The 14,131-nt window shown below is 36.3% G+C and overlaps 1 protein-coding gene across 2 annotated transcripts; it reads left to right on the top strand.

Moving 5' to 3' along the window:
* The first annotated feature begins 3,122 nt into the window (after window positions 1-3,122).
* On the top strand, window positions 3,123-12,851 carry KRT222 (keratin 222). 2 transcript variants are annotated; one of them, XM_069542427.1, is made up of 6 exons: window positions 3,123-3,299; window positions 6,319-6,447; window positions 7,173-7,393; window positions 9,853-9,929; window positions 10,235-10,370; window positions 10,785-12,851. In XM_069542427.1, the coding sequence occupies exons 1-6, from the start codon at window positions 3,204-3,206 to the stop codon at window positions 11,011-11,013; spliced, it is 888 nt and encodes a 295-aa protein (XP_069398528.1). In that variant the 5' UTR covers window positions 3,123-3,203; the 3' UTR covers window positions 11,014-12,851. The 2 variants fall into 2 exon arrangements, with proteins under 2 accessions (XP_069398528.1, XP_069398529.1); XM_069542428.1 differs by having other exon boundaries at window positions 3,157-3,381.
* Window positions 12,852-14,131: the final 1,280 nt, after the last annotated feature.

The following is a 14,131-nucleotide window of genomic DNA, read 5'->3' as shown; positions in this document are numbered from 1 at the left end:
AACCACATCATTTTGGTTCTTGTGAGTTATGTTATAATTAATTTGTCTCTAGTAACAAAACACAACATTTCCAAATGATTTCTTTTTCTCATAACTAGAGTAGACTCAAGATGATCCCTATAAGAAGGAAGGAGGTCCTTGCTTATTTGAACTCTGTTATGATTTCTAAAACATAAAGAATAGTATGTAACTCTAACTAGTGCACTGAGAATTACATGGAGCCTACAATTTTATATATGCCATAGTCTTTAATGAGCTATTTAATGAGCAGTATTTAATGAGCTATCCATGTAATGAGCTATTATTACCAATTTCTCTAATAAAAGACAGTATTTTTAACAACAAATTAGCAAAATTTTCCTTGAAAAGTGACATTTGAGATCTTGAATTAAATAACTTCATGATTCACATGCTTATAGAATACTTTTAAATACATCTCCTCTCTCATTAAAAAAAAAAAATCTGGCACTATTTCTTTTAATCTAGTATGTATGTGGAATGTTCCAGACATGGAACTCCCATTTGTGTGGGCCAGCAGGGCCCAAATATTAAAGCTGCAGCGTTTAACACAGTAGCTACTAGCCATGAGGGTTCTAAGCACTTCAAGAGTAGCTTGCCCAAATTGAAATGAGCATAAACATACACATTGGATTTCAAAGACAGTATCACAAATAAAGAATGTAAACTATCTCATTAATACTTTATATTTATTATATGGTATATGGTCCAGCTCTCACATCCATACATGACTACTGGAAAGACCATAGCCTTGACTATACAGACCTTTGTTGGCAAAGTGATGTCTTTGCTTTTTAACACACTGTCTAGGTTTGTTATAGCTTTCCTAATGAGAAGGCAGAGTGCCAAAGAATTGATGCTTTCAAATGGTGGTGCTGGAGGAGACTCTTGAGCATCCCTTGGACAGCAAAGAGATCAAACCAGTCAATCCTAAAGGAAATCAACCCTGAATATTCATTGGAAGGGCTGATGCTGAAACTGAAGCTCCAGCACTTTGGGCACCGGACACAAAGAGCCAACTCATTGGAAAAGACCCTGATGCTGGCAAAAATTGAAGGCAGAGTGAGAAGAGGGTGACAGAGGATGAGACGGCTGCATGACATCACCAGTTCAATGGGCAGGAACTTGGGCAAACTCTGGGAGATGGTGAGGGATGGGGAAGCCTGGCATGCTATAGTCCATGGGGTTGCAAAGAGTCGGACACGACTTGGCAGCTGAACAACAATAATAACTACATGATGTATCTTAGATATTTAAGGTTAAATAAAACATTTGAAAATTCATTTCACTTGTTTCTCTCTTTTGATATGATGACTAGAAAGTATTAAATTACATATGCAGTTTAAATTTGCGGCCCACTTTCTGTTTCTTTATTGGAAAGCACTGCTATAATGTAGAAATATCTGAGAGGTTTGTTTCAGATGCAGATTGCCAGGCCTGGAATCTAGTTCAGCTCTCTATATTTTAGGCGAAGATTAGCAAGAACTGCATAAAGTAATAAGAGTTTAATTCTTTCCTGATTCTCCTTGCACTATCAATGCCTGTTTCTCTTCCCATTTCTCAGTTGCAATTACCCAAAAAAGAGAATCAGTTTGGCCTAAATAATCATAAGCAATGCTCTTTAGTCAGAGCTTTAGGGTCAGGCTACCTCACAGGTCTCTGACCTACAGATTGACTCTCCTTGGGTAAAGTGTCCACCTCTAGACCAATCCACTGTGATCAATGGGGAGGGTGGAGGAGGCGAGGGCCAAATTAAACAGAGCAGAGGAATGACCTGGAACCTCACCTTTCAGCAGGAGTTCTGGGTGCCCAGCTTTGTTTGGAGGGGACTGTGAGAATGCCCGGCACAGACTGGACTAGCCAGCAGTGAGTTAATTCAGAAATCAAAAGAGCATAATGTGCATTCAAAGGCCCTGTGAGCACCAGAGCCAAAGATTGATTATTTCCTGAACTACACTCCAGAAACAATTTCAGCCAAGCCACTCTACAAATAACAGTGATAGATCTAGCCTTTAAAATATTTCAGTCATATCCAGCAGCCAGCTTTTCAGGCTAAACAAGGAATTTAGATGGGGAGAGACATTACGCGGAGGCAGACTAGATAGTATTTGAAATACAGCCAAGGGATCAGAGCCCAGTCCCAAGGATGCCATTACATCACCAATCACCATATGACCTCGGGAAAGACGCCTTAACCCCTCCTGCACAGACTTATCATCTTTACAGTTTACAAAATGACAGGGATTGTGACAATTAAACAGAATGACAGACGTAAAGGTGCTTTATAAAGTTAGAAGAGCTGCACAAATGTTACATGAGTACGCAGGAGTTGTCATCAACTCTGTTTACTCATGAAAGAGTAACCCAACAATATATCTTATTTCTTATTTATTAATACACCCAGCACAGGGTGCTTGTTGTATTTCTTCAAACTTGTTGAAATGTTGGAAATGTCAACTGTCAGTTCTCATCCTCTATTAGCACTTATCTCCAGCCATAGCTTCATCTGTAATATGCCTTCAGGAATTCACCTCAATATATCAAACTCTGCCATCAGGCCAGCCGCCCACCACAAGTCAAGCAGTGTGTATTTAAGAGAAATATAATCAGCCAATCTTGCAGCTTATGACAGCTGTCAGCTGAATATAATGGTCACTTTTTCCATAACTGTCAGAATATTTAAGGTTTACAACATATTCTAATGCCCTCCCATAGCATTTCTGTTTAAATAATCCAAATGGTGAGGAAAGTCATAAAAGAAAAGCTTAGGTACCATGTTTTAAGCCCAGGTTTATTTCCATGTAATATGTTGGGAAAACAAAACACAATTTTCTTTATGTTATGCCCCATTTTCTTTCCACAAGCTATATTAACTTCCCTCTGCCAAATGTGCTCAGTTTTATAGAGACCCAATCCAGGAATACTGAGACTGTCTTCCTTTTTTGGTTCCTTTATGGAGAGACTGACACTTCTACCAGATCAACAATAGGAGAAAAGGGTTTACCAAATATTTGCATAATTGATGAGAAACCCAGGGCTTTCCATGGCTTCGGAAAAAAGGGAGCTCTGTATCTTTAAGACTCCGTGGCGCTCTCTCTGCTCGCGATGCAGACAGAGCAGGTTCTGCCGCAGAGACTCATCCTATCGATAAGGTTCTGTTAGCCAAGGTGGAGGATGGGAAAAGAATGGAGCTGTCCCAGCTACTCAATGAGATCAGGGCAAACTATGAAAAGCTCCTCACCAGAAATCAGATAGAGACCGTGCTCTCAACAAGGATCCAGGTAATGATTTCATACAGGCAGACATCTTCCAGGATAAGGAGACAATCCATGTCTATCCAATTCCTGTCCCAGCCTCTCTGAGGTACAGTATTTCCTTTTCAATGCAGCATATACTGGGGAAGGAATTTAGGTTTTACTGCAATGTGACAGGGACTATAGAGGGAAAGGCTGTGTTTATTACTGTTAAATGACCATTAAATGAATGTTGATTGATGCATTTGATTTTTATATAAATCATGAGGTTAGTGTCATTAACAAAACATCGGATCAGTATACAATAAAATGATGCACAGTAATCTCTTTTAGACATCTTATAGGAAGGAAGCATTTCAGATACCCTTGGAAGATATCAAGGATTTACTTATAGAAATAATTTAAATAACACCTTTAAAATGACAAGCTTTATAGTGAATTTATCATCTTGCACACTTTGCAAGATAAAACAAAGTAAAATATTTCTAAAAGGTTTCTATCATTTTTTCATGAGTTTGATTTTATACCAGACTGTTACAAACAGAAGTCATGTGAGTATGTGAACATGGTATTCAGAAACAATGATATAAATTGGGACAATCAAAATTCTCCAAATCAATAAGGACTTTTCACTTCGACTATAGATTTATTTTTGCTTTTGTACTAAAAGGTGAGAAATGTTTATCTCTATTACTAAGCATGTAATATTTAAGTATTGTTTAGAAAAAGAGCCAAATTAAATAAGAGCTAAATCCTCATTTCATAAACACTTTCAAATGACAATCACCCTTAGCAATTAATTAAGGTCTCATCTCTAATCAAATGGAAAAACATCTATTTTAGAAACAAAGCTTCAGAAATTCAGGGTTGTTTTTTTTTAAGTTTACCTATCATATCTGAGTTCACGTTCTATTCCAAGCACCCAAACACAGCAAAGAGTTTACTTAAGAACATCACCAAAAAGGAAAAAAATATTGTTGGAAAATCATAGGATGTTATCGCATTAGTAATTCATTTTTAGTAATATCATAAATTTAACCTCTAGGTAACATTTTAAGTCTTCATAAAGAATGATCAGCATCTCAAATGAAGCAAATTCACTGAGGTATTTGAAGTGTTGCAAGAATTCACTCACCTTTTACAAAGAGAAGAAAACAATTAATAGATGACAATTTCTGAAAATTATAAACCAAATAAACATTTTATTGTGCAATAATAGAAATACAAGTTACTTAGTTTACAAGTCACAATGCTGAAAGACTAAAGTGAAAAAGCAAGACTACAGTAAGTTTTGTTTCCTTTTAACATAAAACTACTTTAGGGGACTTCTTTTTTTTCCAAAGAATTCAGAAAATCAACTAGAATAAATTTGAGAGAGCATGATTACTTAATTATTACAAAATAAATCTAAGCTATTTTAGTTATTTACAGCTATATAACAAACCACTCTAGAACTTGGTAAATTAAAAAGACAATTGTATTGTCTTTCATACTGCTATGGGTTAACTGGGTTCAGCGGGGGTGATTCCGCGCATGACATTGGCCGGGACCACAGGCATCTTGGGGCACAACTAGGTTGGGACAGCCAATGTGGCTTACTCCTGCATCTGGCACCTTGGCAGGACATTTCTGGAACGCTGGCTCAGCTGAGACAGCTGGGCCTGTTTCTCTCCATCTGGCCTCTACACAATCTCTCCAACAGGGTATCTGGACCTCTTATGCACTGAGGCTCCCAAAGTATAACCAGGGCCCCCGAAAGCACAGAAGTGGAAGTTGTCAGGGCTTCCTAAGGCCTGCAACTGGCACATCTTCTATATTCTGCTGACTAAGGCAAGACACAAGTCATCCCAGATTCAGTGTGGAATAGGACCAAACAAGGACATGAATTTGGGGAGGTGTGATTCACTGGATTCATTCAGAATCTAGCTACCACACTAGCCTAGCTGCCAGCTCCCCACTCAAAATCCAGTAGATATCAGAATTCTTATGCTCTTCTGTTTCTGAGGTTCTTATCCTCCTCTTTTGCGGTTTCTCTAATACGTGTTGCTGCTTTGTTTTGCCAACCTAACACTAAGGATAAGTGACACAGCAAATGAATTTTGTCATCTAATTCCTTGAACTATACTTTATTGACTTTCATTTAATCCAATATTTCCTTTAAAAAAAATCTATTGTACCACCAAATTAATTTTTGTGTGTTTTAAAATGTATTTTTATATGAACATTAGAAAGTTCTAATTTTTGCCTCAAAATAGTACAATCAATTCCATACACTGCTCCTACTGTTCTTCGGGCCAAATGTTGAGAATTCTGTCAAAAGACACTTTCATTCAATCCCAGAATCAGCATAAGAACACTTACAGTTGAATATAAGCTAATTAACTCATTATTTAATATGAGAACATTTAGAGAGCAGTTTTTAAAGAAGCCATTTTGCTGCTACCCTAGATATCCAAAGTTAGCATGCCTTCTAAAAAGATCATTTTGAAAAGGTGAATCAACAGTGGATTCTTTTAATATAGAAGTCTATTTTAGAATCTCTGATGCCTATGATAACTCTCTAAATTATTCATAATATATTTTCTAGTAGTATTTACTTCCTGTTCATATATCCAGTCCCAGAAATAAGCAATTCATAAAGCAGCTTATAAGAAAAAAGTGGGGGAAGGGGGAACTAGTAGCTAAATTCTATCTTTCTTCTTTAATGATGCCATAAATAGTGGAAAGTTAAGAATCAGAGGTCTCAAACTTAGGCCTTGCAAACTTACTTCTCATTAAAATGTATTTTTCTGCATTTCATAGATGGTCATGGTAGGAAAGGACTTTCGAGGTTCATTTTACATCTGAGAAAACCCAGTGCAATTAACTCACGAGTGTGTTTAATTAGTGACTGAGCAGCAACCAGAACATACATCTGTAATTTAAAGAAAAAAGATTTGATTCCTATACTATTTGTCTATAACTGCTTTTAAAGGTCTCATTTTCAAAAGTGCCCTTTTTGTTGTTGTTGCTGCTGCTATTATTGTTGTTGTTGGCTTTCTTCTAGTTGGAAGAAGATCTAAGCAAAAAAATGGACAAAGATGAAGAGGCTTTAAAGGCAGCTCAAGCAGAACTCAAGGAAGCCCGACGCCAGTGGCACCACCTGCAAGTGGAAATTGAATCTCTCCATGCCGTGGTGAGAATGACCTCAAGGCGGCTGGCCCGTTGAGTCCCCAGATGTTATCTGATTAGGAGAGGGAAGGAGTAATATCCATTACTGGACAGTGAAAAACTAAAAATCAGGGCACTGAATTCTATCCATTTGACCTAGTTCAACTAGCGCCCCGCCTCCATCATGGCCATGTCGATCATCAGTTCACTGAAGGTTTACTTCACACTTACAATAATGAAATAATCCTTACTCCAGAACCCTGGGGTTCTCTAAATGTTAGAATGAGGAAAAAGAGCTTTTGTCATTATCCAAAGTCCTAACAGTGGAGGATTCTTTTGTCCATGCTACAAAGACTTCTAACAGAAAAATATTAAACACTTTCCAAAAATGCCTTTTATAAGGAGTCTGCTCTGGCTTTACTATTCCACATTCTATACTTTTCAATATTTAAAAATCAAATAAATCAGGGTGATAATAAACTAATCATACTGCAGATTCCTTTGGGGGAGGGCATACGAATGATCACAGGTTTCCTTGGAAATAGAAAACTCAATAGCTGTAGATAGAAAATACAACTTTTTAAAAGTTGGGCCATACCTAAAGCTGTAAGGAAATACCTCTTGCATAAGTGCTATACAATTATTGCAACCTTTTAAAGAAAGAACTCAACTGAATGAAGACATTGCAAATCAGATTTCAGAGACACAGTTTGTTTCCTTGATTCACTGATGAAGATCTGTATAAAACAGGAAAGGGGTCTTGAAAACTCCCTACATGCCAGTGAGCAACATTACCAGATGCAGCTGCAAGACCTAGAGGCAGTGATTGAAGGACTAGAAAAAGAGCTACAGGAAGTAAGGCGCGGCATTGAAAGGCAGCTTCAAGAGCATGAAATGCTCCTCAACACCAAGATGAGGCTGGAACAGGAAATCGCAACATATCGCCGCCTCCTAGAAAAGGAAGAAATCAGGTACCTAATTTCCATATAGTGAATGACCAGAAATATAGAGCCACTTAGGTCACTGATGTAGTCGGAAAAATTAAATCTAAAAACCTATCATTACCAAGGCATGATCACTGAGTTCCTACCACAAAATAGGCACTGCAAAAAAAAAATAAGTGGGAGAACTAGTTCCAGCCCCCTCAAATTATCAGGGACTTTCTCGATGGCTCAGCCAGGGAAAGAATCGTTCTGCAATACAGGAGACGTGGGTTTGATCCCTGGGGTGGAAAGATCCCCTGGAGAGGGAAATGGCAACTCACTCTAATATTCTTGCCTGAAAAATCCCATGGACAGAGGAGCCTGGCAAGTTATAATCTGTGGGGTCGCAAAGAGTCAAACATGGCTGAGCGACTAAGCACACACCAAATTATGAATAGACGAGCCAAAATCAGGGACTTGAGCTACAAGAAAGAGCACAAGCAAGCCTGGAACAAAATGGAAATGATCCTCCATCACTACAAAGAAGACCTTCCTTAACATTCTCACTTTCCCTGCCATTCACCCCTTATAGAATTAGTGCCTCCAATAGACCACCCACGAAGAAAGTTTGAAAAATTCACACATTACTGCTTTTCCCCCTCCCATAAGGGCCCACTCCAGGCACACATCAAACTCCAAAATAATAATATTATTAGTAATACTGTTGTTACTATTATTATATTACAACCATGGAAAGCAATGTTGTTCTACGTACACGGTTTGAAAGACTTCCAGATGCTCTGACAACAAAAGGCATCAAAAGAGGGATTCTTAATAATTCACACACAGTTTCATAATCTGCAATCACTTATAAGGTCATATGACTTGGAGCACAGCACAACCTACAATTTTCAATATTCCCAGAAAAATAAAGCTTTATTTGTGCTTGCTTCAGAATTCTGCTGCTGCTGCTGCTAAGTCACTTCAGTCGTGTCCGACTCTGTGTGACCCCATAGATGACAGCCCACCAAGCTCCCCCGTCCCTGGGAATCTCCAGGCAAGAACACTGGAGTGGGTTGCCATTTCCTTCTCCCTAATGCATGAAAGTGAAAAGGGAAAGTCAAGTCGCTCAGTCGACTCTTGGCGACCCCATGGACTGCAGCCCACCAGGCTCCTTCGTCCATGGGATTTTCCAGGCAAGAGTATTGGAGTGGAGTGCCATTGCCTTCTCTGCCAGAATTCTGAGTCCTCTATAAAACTGGGTGAAACTACTACCATCTATAATAAGTTTTAACATTTACCTAATCTTTGAAAAACACAAATTGAATTTAAAATGCCATTTAGTAGCTGAGTGATGCTGGGCACATTATTGGATCTCTCCTTGTCTCAGTCTCTCATCGATGAAATGCTTACCTCAGAATTGCTGAGGATTAAATGAATTAATGTTTGTGAAGTGCTTAAAACAGTGCTATGTAAGTAAATTATATAGCTGTATACATTTAATCCATTTATTATGAAATAAAATGGTTGTAGATTTGGTTTAATGCCTAATCATTCAAGATGTTGATAAGGTGGTCTTTAACATTCCTTTAACACAATTTTTAAAGTTTTATTATCTTATATTTAAGATACACAGGTATTTGGGCTTCCCTGGTGGCTCAGATGGTAAAGGATCCACCTGCAATGTGGGAGACGTGGTTCGATCCCTGGGTTGGGAAAATCCCCTGAAGAAAGGAACAGCTAATACCTCTCCAGTATTCTGGCCTGGAGAATTCCATGGACATATGAGCCTGGCAAGCTACAATCCATGGGGTCACAGAGTCGGACATGGCTGAGCAACATTCACTTAAATTTATTTAAGATAAAGTTACAAAAGTTATCAAGAAAAATATAATGAACTCCTATGTTTAAGAAGTGAAACATTTATAATGTTACTGAAGTCCCCCTAATTCCCACCCCAGCACCTAAACCACACCCCCACCCATCTTATCCCCCTCTATCAGTCTAACCTGGCTCCCAGGTCTGATGCTTATAAGTCTCATTATATTTATATCCCTAAGCAAAATGGGGAATTGTTTTGCATATATTTTAATCTTTGTAAAATTAGCTAGCTACACTCTTTCTTCCCCCCACTCAATGTTATACTTGGGAGATTGTTCCCTACAGATACAGTGTATCTTGATTTCACTTATTTTCACTGTTAGATAGTACTTCCTTTGTATTAGTGATGGTTTAGTCGCTAAGTCCTGTCCGATTCTTGTGACCCCATGGACTGTAGCCTGGCAGGCTCCTCTGTCCATGCGATTCTCCAGGCAAGAATACTGGAGTGGGTTGCCATTTCCTTCTCCAGGGGATTTTCCTGACCCAGGATCAAACCCAGGTCTCCTGCATTGCAGGCAGATTCTTTACCAACTAAGCTACAGTTTATCCATTCTCTTATTGGAGAGCATTTGTGTCAATTACATGCTAATACAATGTTGCTCCTAAAATTTTGTTTCCAATTTCAGATATTATGGTAGTATCCAAGGTGGGAAAAAAGAACAAAAACCAACCACAAGTAGAGTCGGTTTTGTTTTACCTTCAGGTGAGTTTGTGATTTAACTAACCTGAAAAGTGAAGTGCCTAAATGGCACTTATTATATTTTTATTATTATTTATTAATAACACGATATGTAATTTTATATATATTATTATTTAAAATAACATAAAGTATATATTATATAATAATATATTATATATTTAATAAGAATTTATTATAAATAAATATTCTAAAGTAGCAAAAATAGCAATATTTGAATAAAGTTTGACATACACATTGTGACTAGCACTTAGTATATAATAGTACTGTGAATGTTGTAATTTAATATTTCATAAATAATATTTTCACAGCCATTATAAATGAAATATCTTTTTCAACAAAAGTCCCACAAAAGTATGAGGATGAAAAAGTGGAAACAGTGACCAAACAGGCAATATTAAATGGAAATATTGTGAAAGAAAGCACTGAAGCTCATGGCACTATTCAGTAAGTAAAATAATTTTCACTTAGAAATAATAATGAACACATGCAAAAAAAATTAACTTCAATTGAGTAATCTCAGTAATCTTTGAATGTGTCTAAACATAATTTTACATATTGTGATTTTTAATCAGACATGAATAAAATATGTAAAAACTCAGATGAAGTATTCAATCCTTAATTCATCATTTTTCCAAAAAATATAGCCAAGACATGAAAATTCCATAGAACCCCTTAGAAATTTTATTCATATGATTTTTAAAGAATACACATTTAACTGTCACAATGTAAATTATAAATTGTAATTTAAAATTTAATATAAGGTATATACATTTTTTATTATTCATATACAATACATATTACATATTTTTTACTATAGCTGTACTTCTTCATATAGGAAGATTTATTTTATCATTTCAGGACAGAGAAAGTGGATGAAGTTATTAAAGAATGGGAAGGCTCCTTCTTTAAAGATAACCCTCGATTAAGGAAAAAATCAGTTTCTCTTCGATTTGATCTTCATTTAGCAGCCACTGATGAAGGGTGTTCACAGACTAAGCAGGATAATCTACCAGATATAGAAGTCAGGCTTATCATGAGAAGATCATGCAGTATCCCCTCTATCAAACGTCCATCAACAACTAATTAATCCAAAGACAGTATTTGACTTGATGTGAAAATGACATTAGGATGGACCAGGGTAGGCCTGCTGGCCACCTTCTGTTCCAAAATGTAAGTTATTAAGTATGTATGTTATGACCAATGTATGACTCATCAGAAAAAAAAAAAAAGAGGGAGGGACAAAATGTCTCTGAATATAATTGTAGGTTTTTTGGGGTTTTTTTTTTGGACAAAGGGAGCTTAAAATCAGAAATTAAGTACAGGTTCTATTTTATTTATTATCCAAATAGTCTTCCTTTTCCCTTAAATTTTTGTCAGAAATTGTAAGCATTAAAATGGTTTAGTTAAGTCTTCAGAATTTCACTCAATGGCTGAATATTCTAAGGAAAAGGGAAGGGTCTGTTTAAATATGATTGTATTATATCAAGAAACACATTGAGTCATCATTATTCCATCACTGATTACATCTAAAAGGATTTTTCTACTTAAAAAAGAAAGCATTATAAACAAACCTTTAAAGAGAAATCACTTAACCGAATTCTTTCCTTTTGAGATACTAATTTGTGCAGGTAGAAAATAAAAGTTATTTTCTACCAGATGTTTTGAACAAACAATAGAAGACACCCCCAGGAGCATCTGATGATTAAATTAATCTTCATCTGAAAGTTTTCTGTCATCATTATCTGATTTCCTGAAGAGTAACTTTACTCAAAGAACTGTAAAGGTTGTATCCTCCCACACAAAAATCAGAGGGCCAGCTGCACAAGCAAAAGAGGAAATCTAGTTACTACAATTACTAGAACAGGATCCAACCTCTCATCATTCCAACTTTTCCATCTGTATAAAGTTAAATATGATTTTAACTTGAGTCTCTGATGTGAGCATTAGATAAAGATACTATATAAAGTATTGTAAATATTTCTTGCAAACATTCATGTGAATTAAGATAACAGTATTGTTATCTAAGCAAAGAGTATTTGCAGGATTTATGTTTGTAAGTTGTTCAAACCCTAATAAATATGGAAAGAAAATATATTTGTGAATAAGTCAAGTATTGTTGCAAAGGTTTTTAAACAGCCTAATTTGTTTAATACAGGTATATTTAAAGACCTTAAATAATAAATACTTGTTTTAAAACATTAGAAATTTATAGGCTATCAATTTTTTTCTAAGCAGAAAAAACATTGAGTACAACTCTCCATACTTTTTTTCCCAGCTAAAGTATCACCTAAAGGGCTACAGCTATTAGCATATTAATACAGCCTTTGGAACTCTCTCTCTCTCTCTCTTCTTTCAACCAAAAAAAAAAAAAAGTAATTTTAACCAGAAGAAAATTATGTTAAATAATCTTTAGCATAATACAGGGAATAACATTTAAATGTTCTTTGGTTAGTTCGGATTTATTTTAGCCTGGCTTATTCTATTCTGTGAAAGGGATGATTTTGTTTTGTCAACGACACAACAGCATGTGAAGTGCTTCTGTTTGCATAAGCATCTGACCTAAAATACATCCTGTATATCAAAGTGTTTTCATTCAATATTAGTTAAATGCTACTAACTTTATTAAAGCTTTGGAAATGCAATCATATAAGCTATTGTACTAAAAGTTACTGTACTAAGCAACAGTATCATAAATAAAGAAATAAATCTAGTGTCATCTATACAGTGTTAAAAACAGTACCCGGCATCATGAATGTAACTGCTCGTGATAGTAATTCCACTATGCAGCTCTTGTATGTATAACATGTACATTTTAAAATACAGTACCTGAATTTATAACAGCTTTATTTGTTTCAGTATTTGCATTTTAAATTGGGATATGAGTTTACCAAAGTAAATGATACCACTACAATAAAAAAAAAAAAACTGAAACATGAACTTGCAAATCTGTATTGTATTTGAGTTTGATACATTGTATTGAGCAGAATTATTCCAATATTGTTAGCTTCATTGCAGAATGGAGAAAACTACAACCAAGGTGCATAAAAGCACAATTGTTATACTTTTATTTAACAACAGAAAAATTAAGAATGGTATATGCTAATATATGATATATTCTAATTAAAAAATAAAAATAATCTCATAGTCCTGGGAAAAGTATAATAACAGCAGCCACAATTTGCAGAGGGCTCACTCTGCTCCTGGTCCTGTAATCAGCATCCTCAAACTCAATCTCTAATCCTCACAGCAATCCTACAAGATGAACAGTATCATCCTCATGTGATGGATGAATAGAAATTAACATTCTTCAATCTCTCTGAAATGGTTCAAATGCACGCTTCCATAACAAAATACAAACGTAAATGCTACGAATCCCTTCACTATTCACCCGAAACTACCACAACATTGTTAATTGGCTACAACCCAATACAAAATCAAAAGTTCAAAGTTTGGGGGGAAAAAAAGTAAATAATAAGTTCAGTTACCAACAACTGCACAATCCCAGCCCTGCAACCATGCAACCACTCATGACCCATGCAACCAGGAAGGAGTCACCTAAATTCTCTAGGTCTCCGTTTTCACACCTGAAAATGAAGAGAAAGGTGGCACTTGATCATCATTCCTGCCCTGCCTACTTCACAGAGCTGTTTGAAATAACACACATGTAAAAATACATGGCAAAGCACTACTCAAATATACAAGAATATATGGATGAAAACAGTCACTGGGAGAGAAGAATTCATGTGCATGTCCCAAATCCCCAGATATTTTGAAGGTGAGGCAGAAGACTGTAAAAGCAAACCACACTGTGTCAAAGTCTACACAACATGGTGAATTACTCAGACCTGGAAATCTGCTGGACTTCAGTATTTCACAATGACTTCTAGCAATAGCAACTGAACAGCCATAACTTCTGCTTTCACAGAAAGGGCTGAGAAAACTAGCTTATTTCACCATGTTTCTTATAGCCACACTTTGTTTTTATTAGCCAGACTGTTATAAGTGGTTCAGACAGAGTTCTGTCCTCCCTTTCCCTACTTTAAGTGGTGGGGAGCGGGGAATCCATCTAAAAATGCTTCATTAGAACAAACTCTAGACAAACTGCATGACTCAGTGTTGGATTCAAATCCTTTTTGAGTCACAAACTTCTTTGAAAATCTGTTAAAGGTCAAAACCTCTATCTGGAAGAGGGTTGGGAGAAAGCA

This window comes from Ovis canadensis, chromosome 11, assembly GCF_042477335.2.
Source record: "Ovis canadensis isolate MfBH-ARS-UI-01 breed Bighorn chromosome 11, ARS-UI_OviCan_v2, whole genome shotgun sequence".
NCBI lineage: Eukaryota > Metazoa > Chordata > Mammalia > Artiodactyla > Bovidae > Ovis > Ovis canadensis.
Note: the sequence above shows the minus strand (reverse complement) of the source record. Positions and strands in the feature narration are given on the sequence as shown.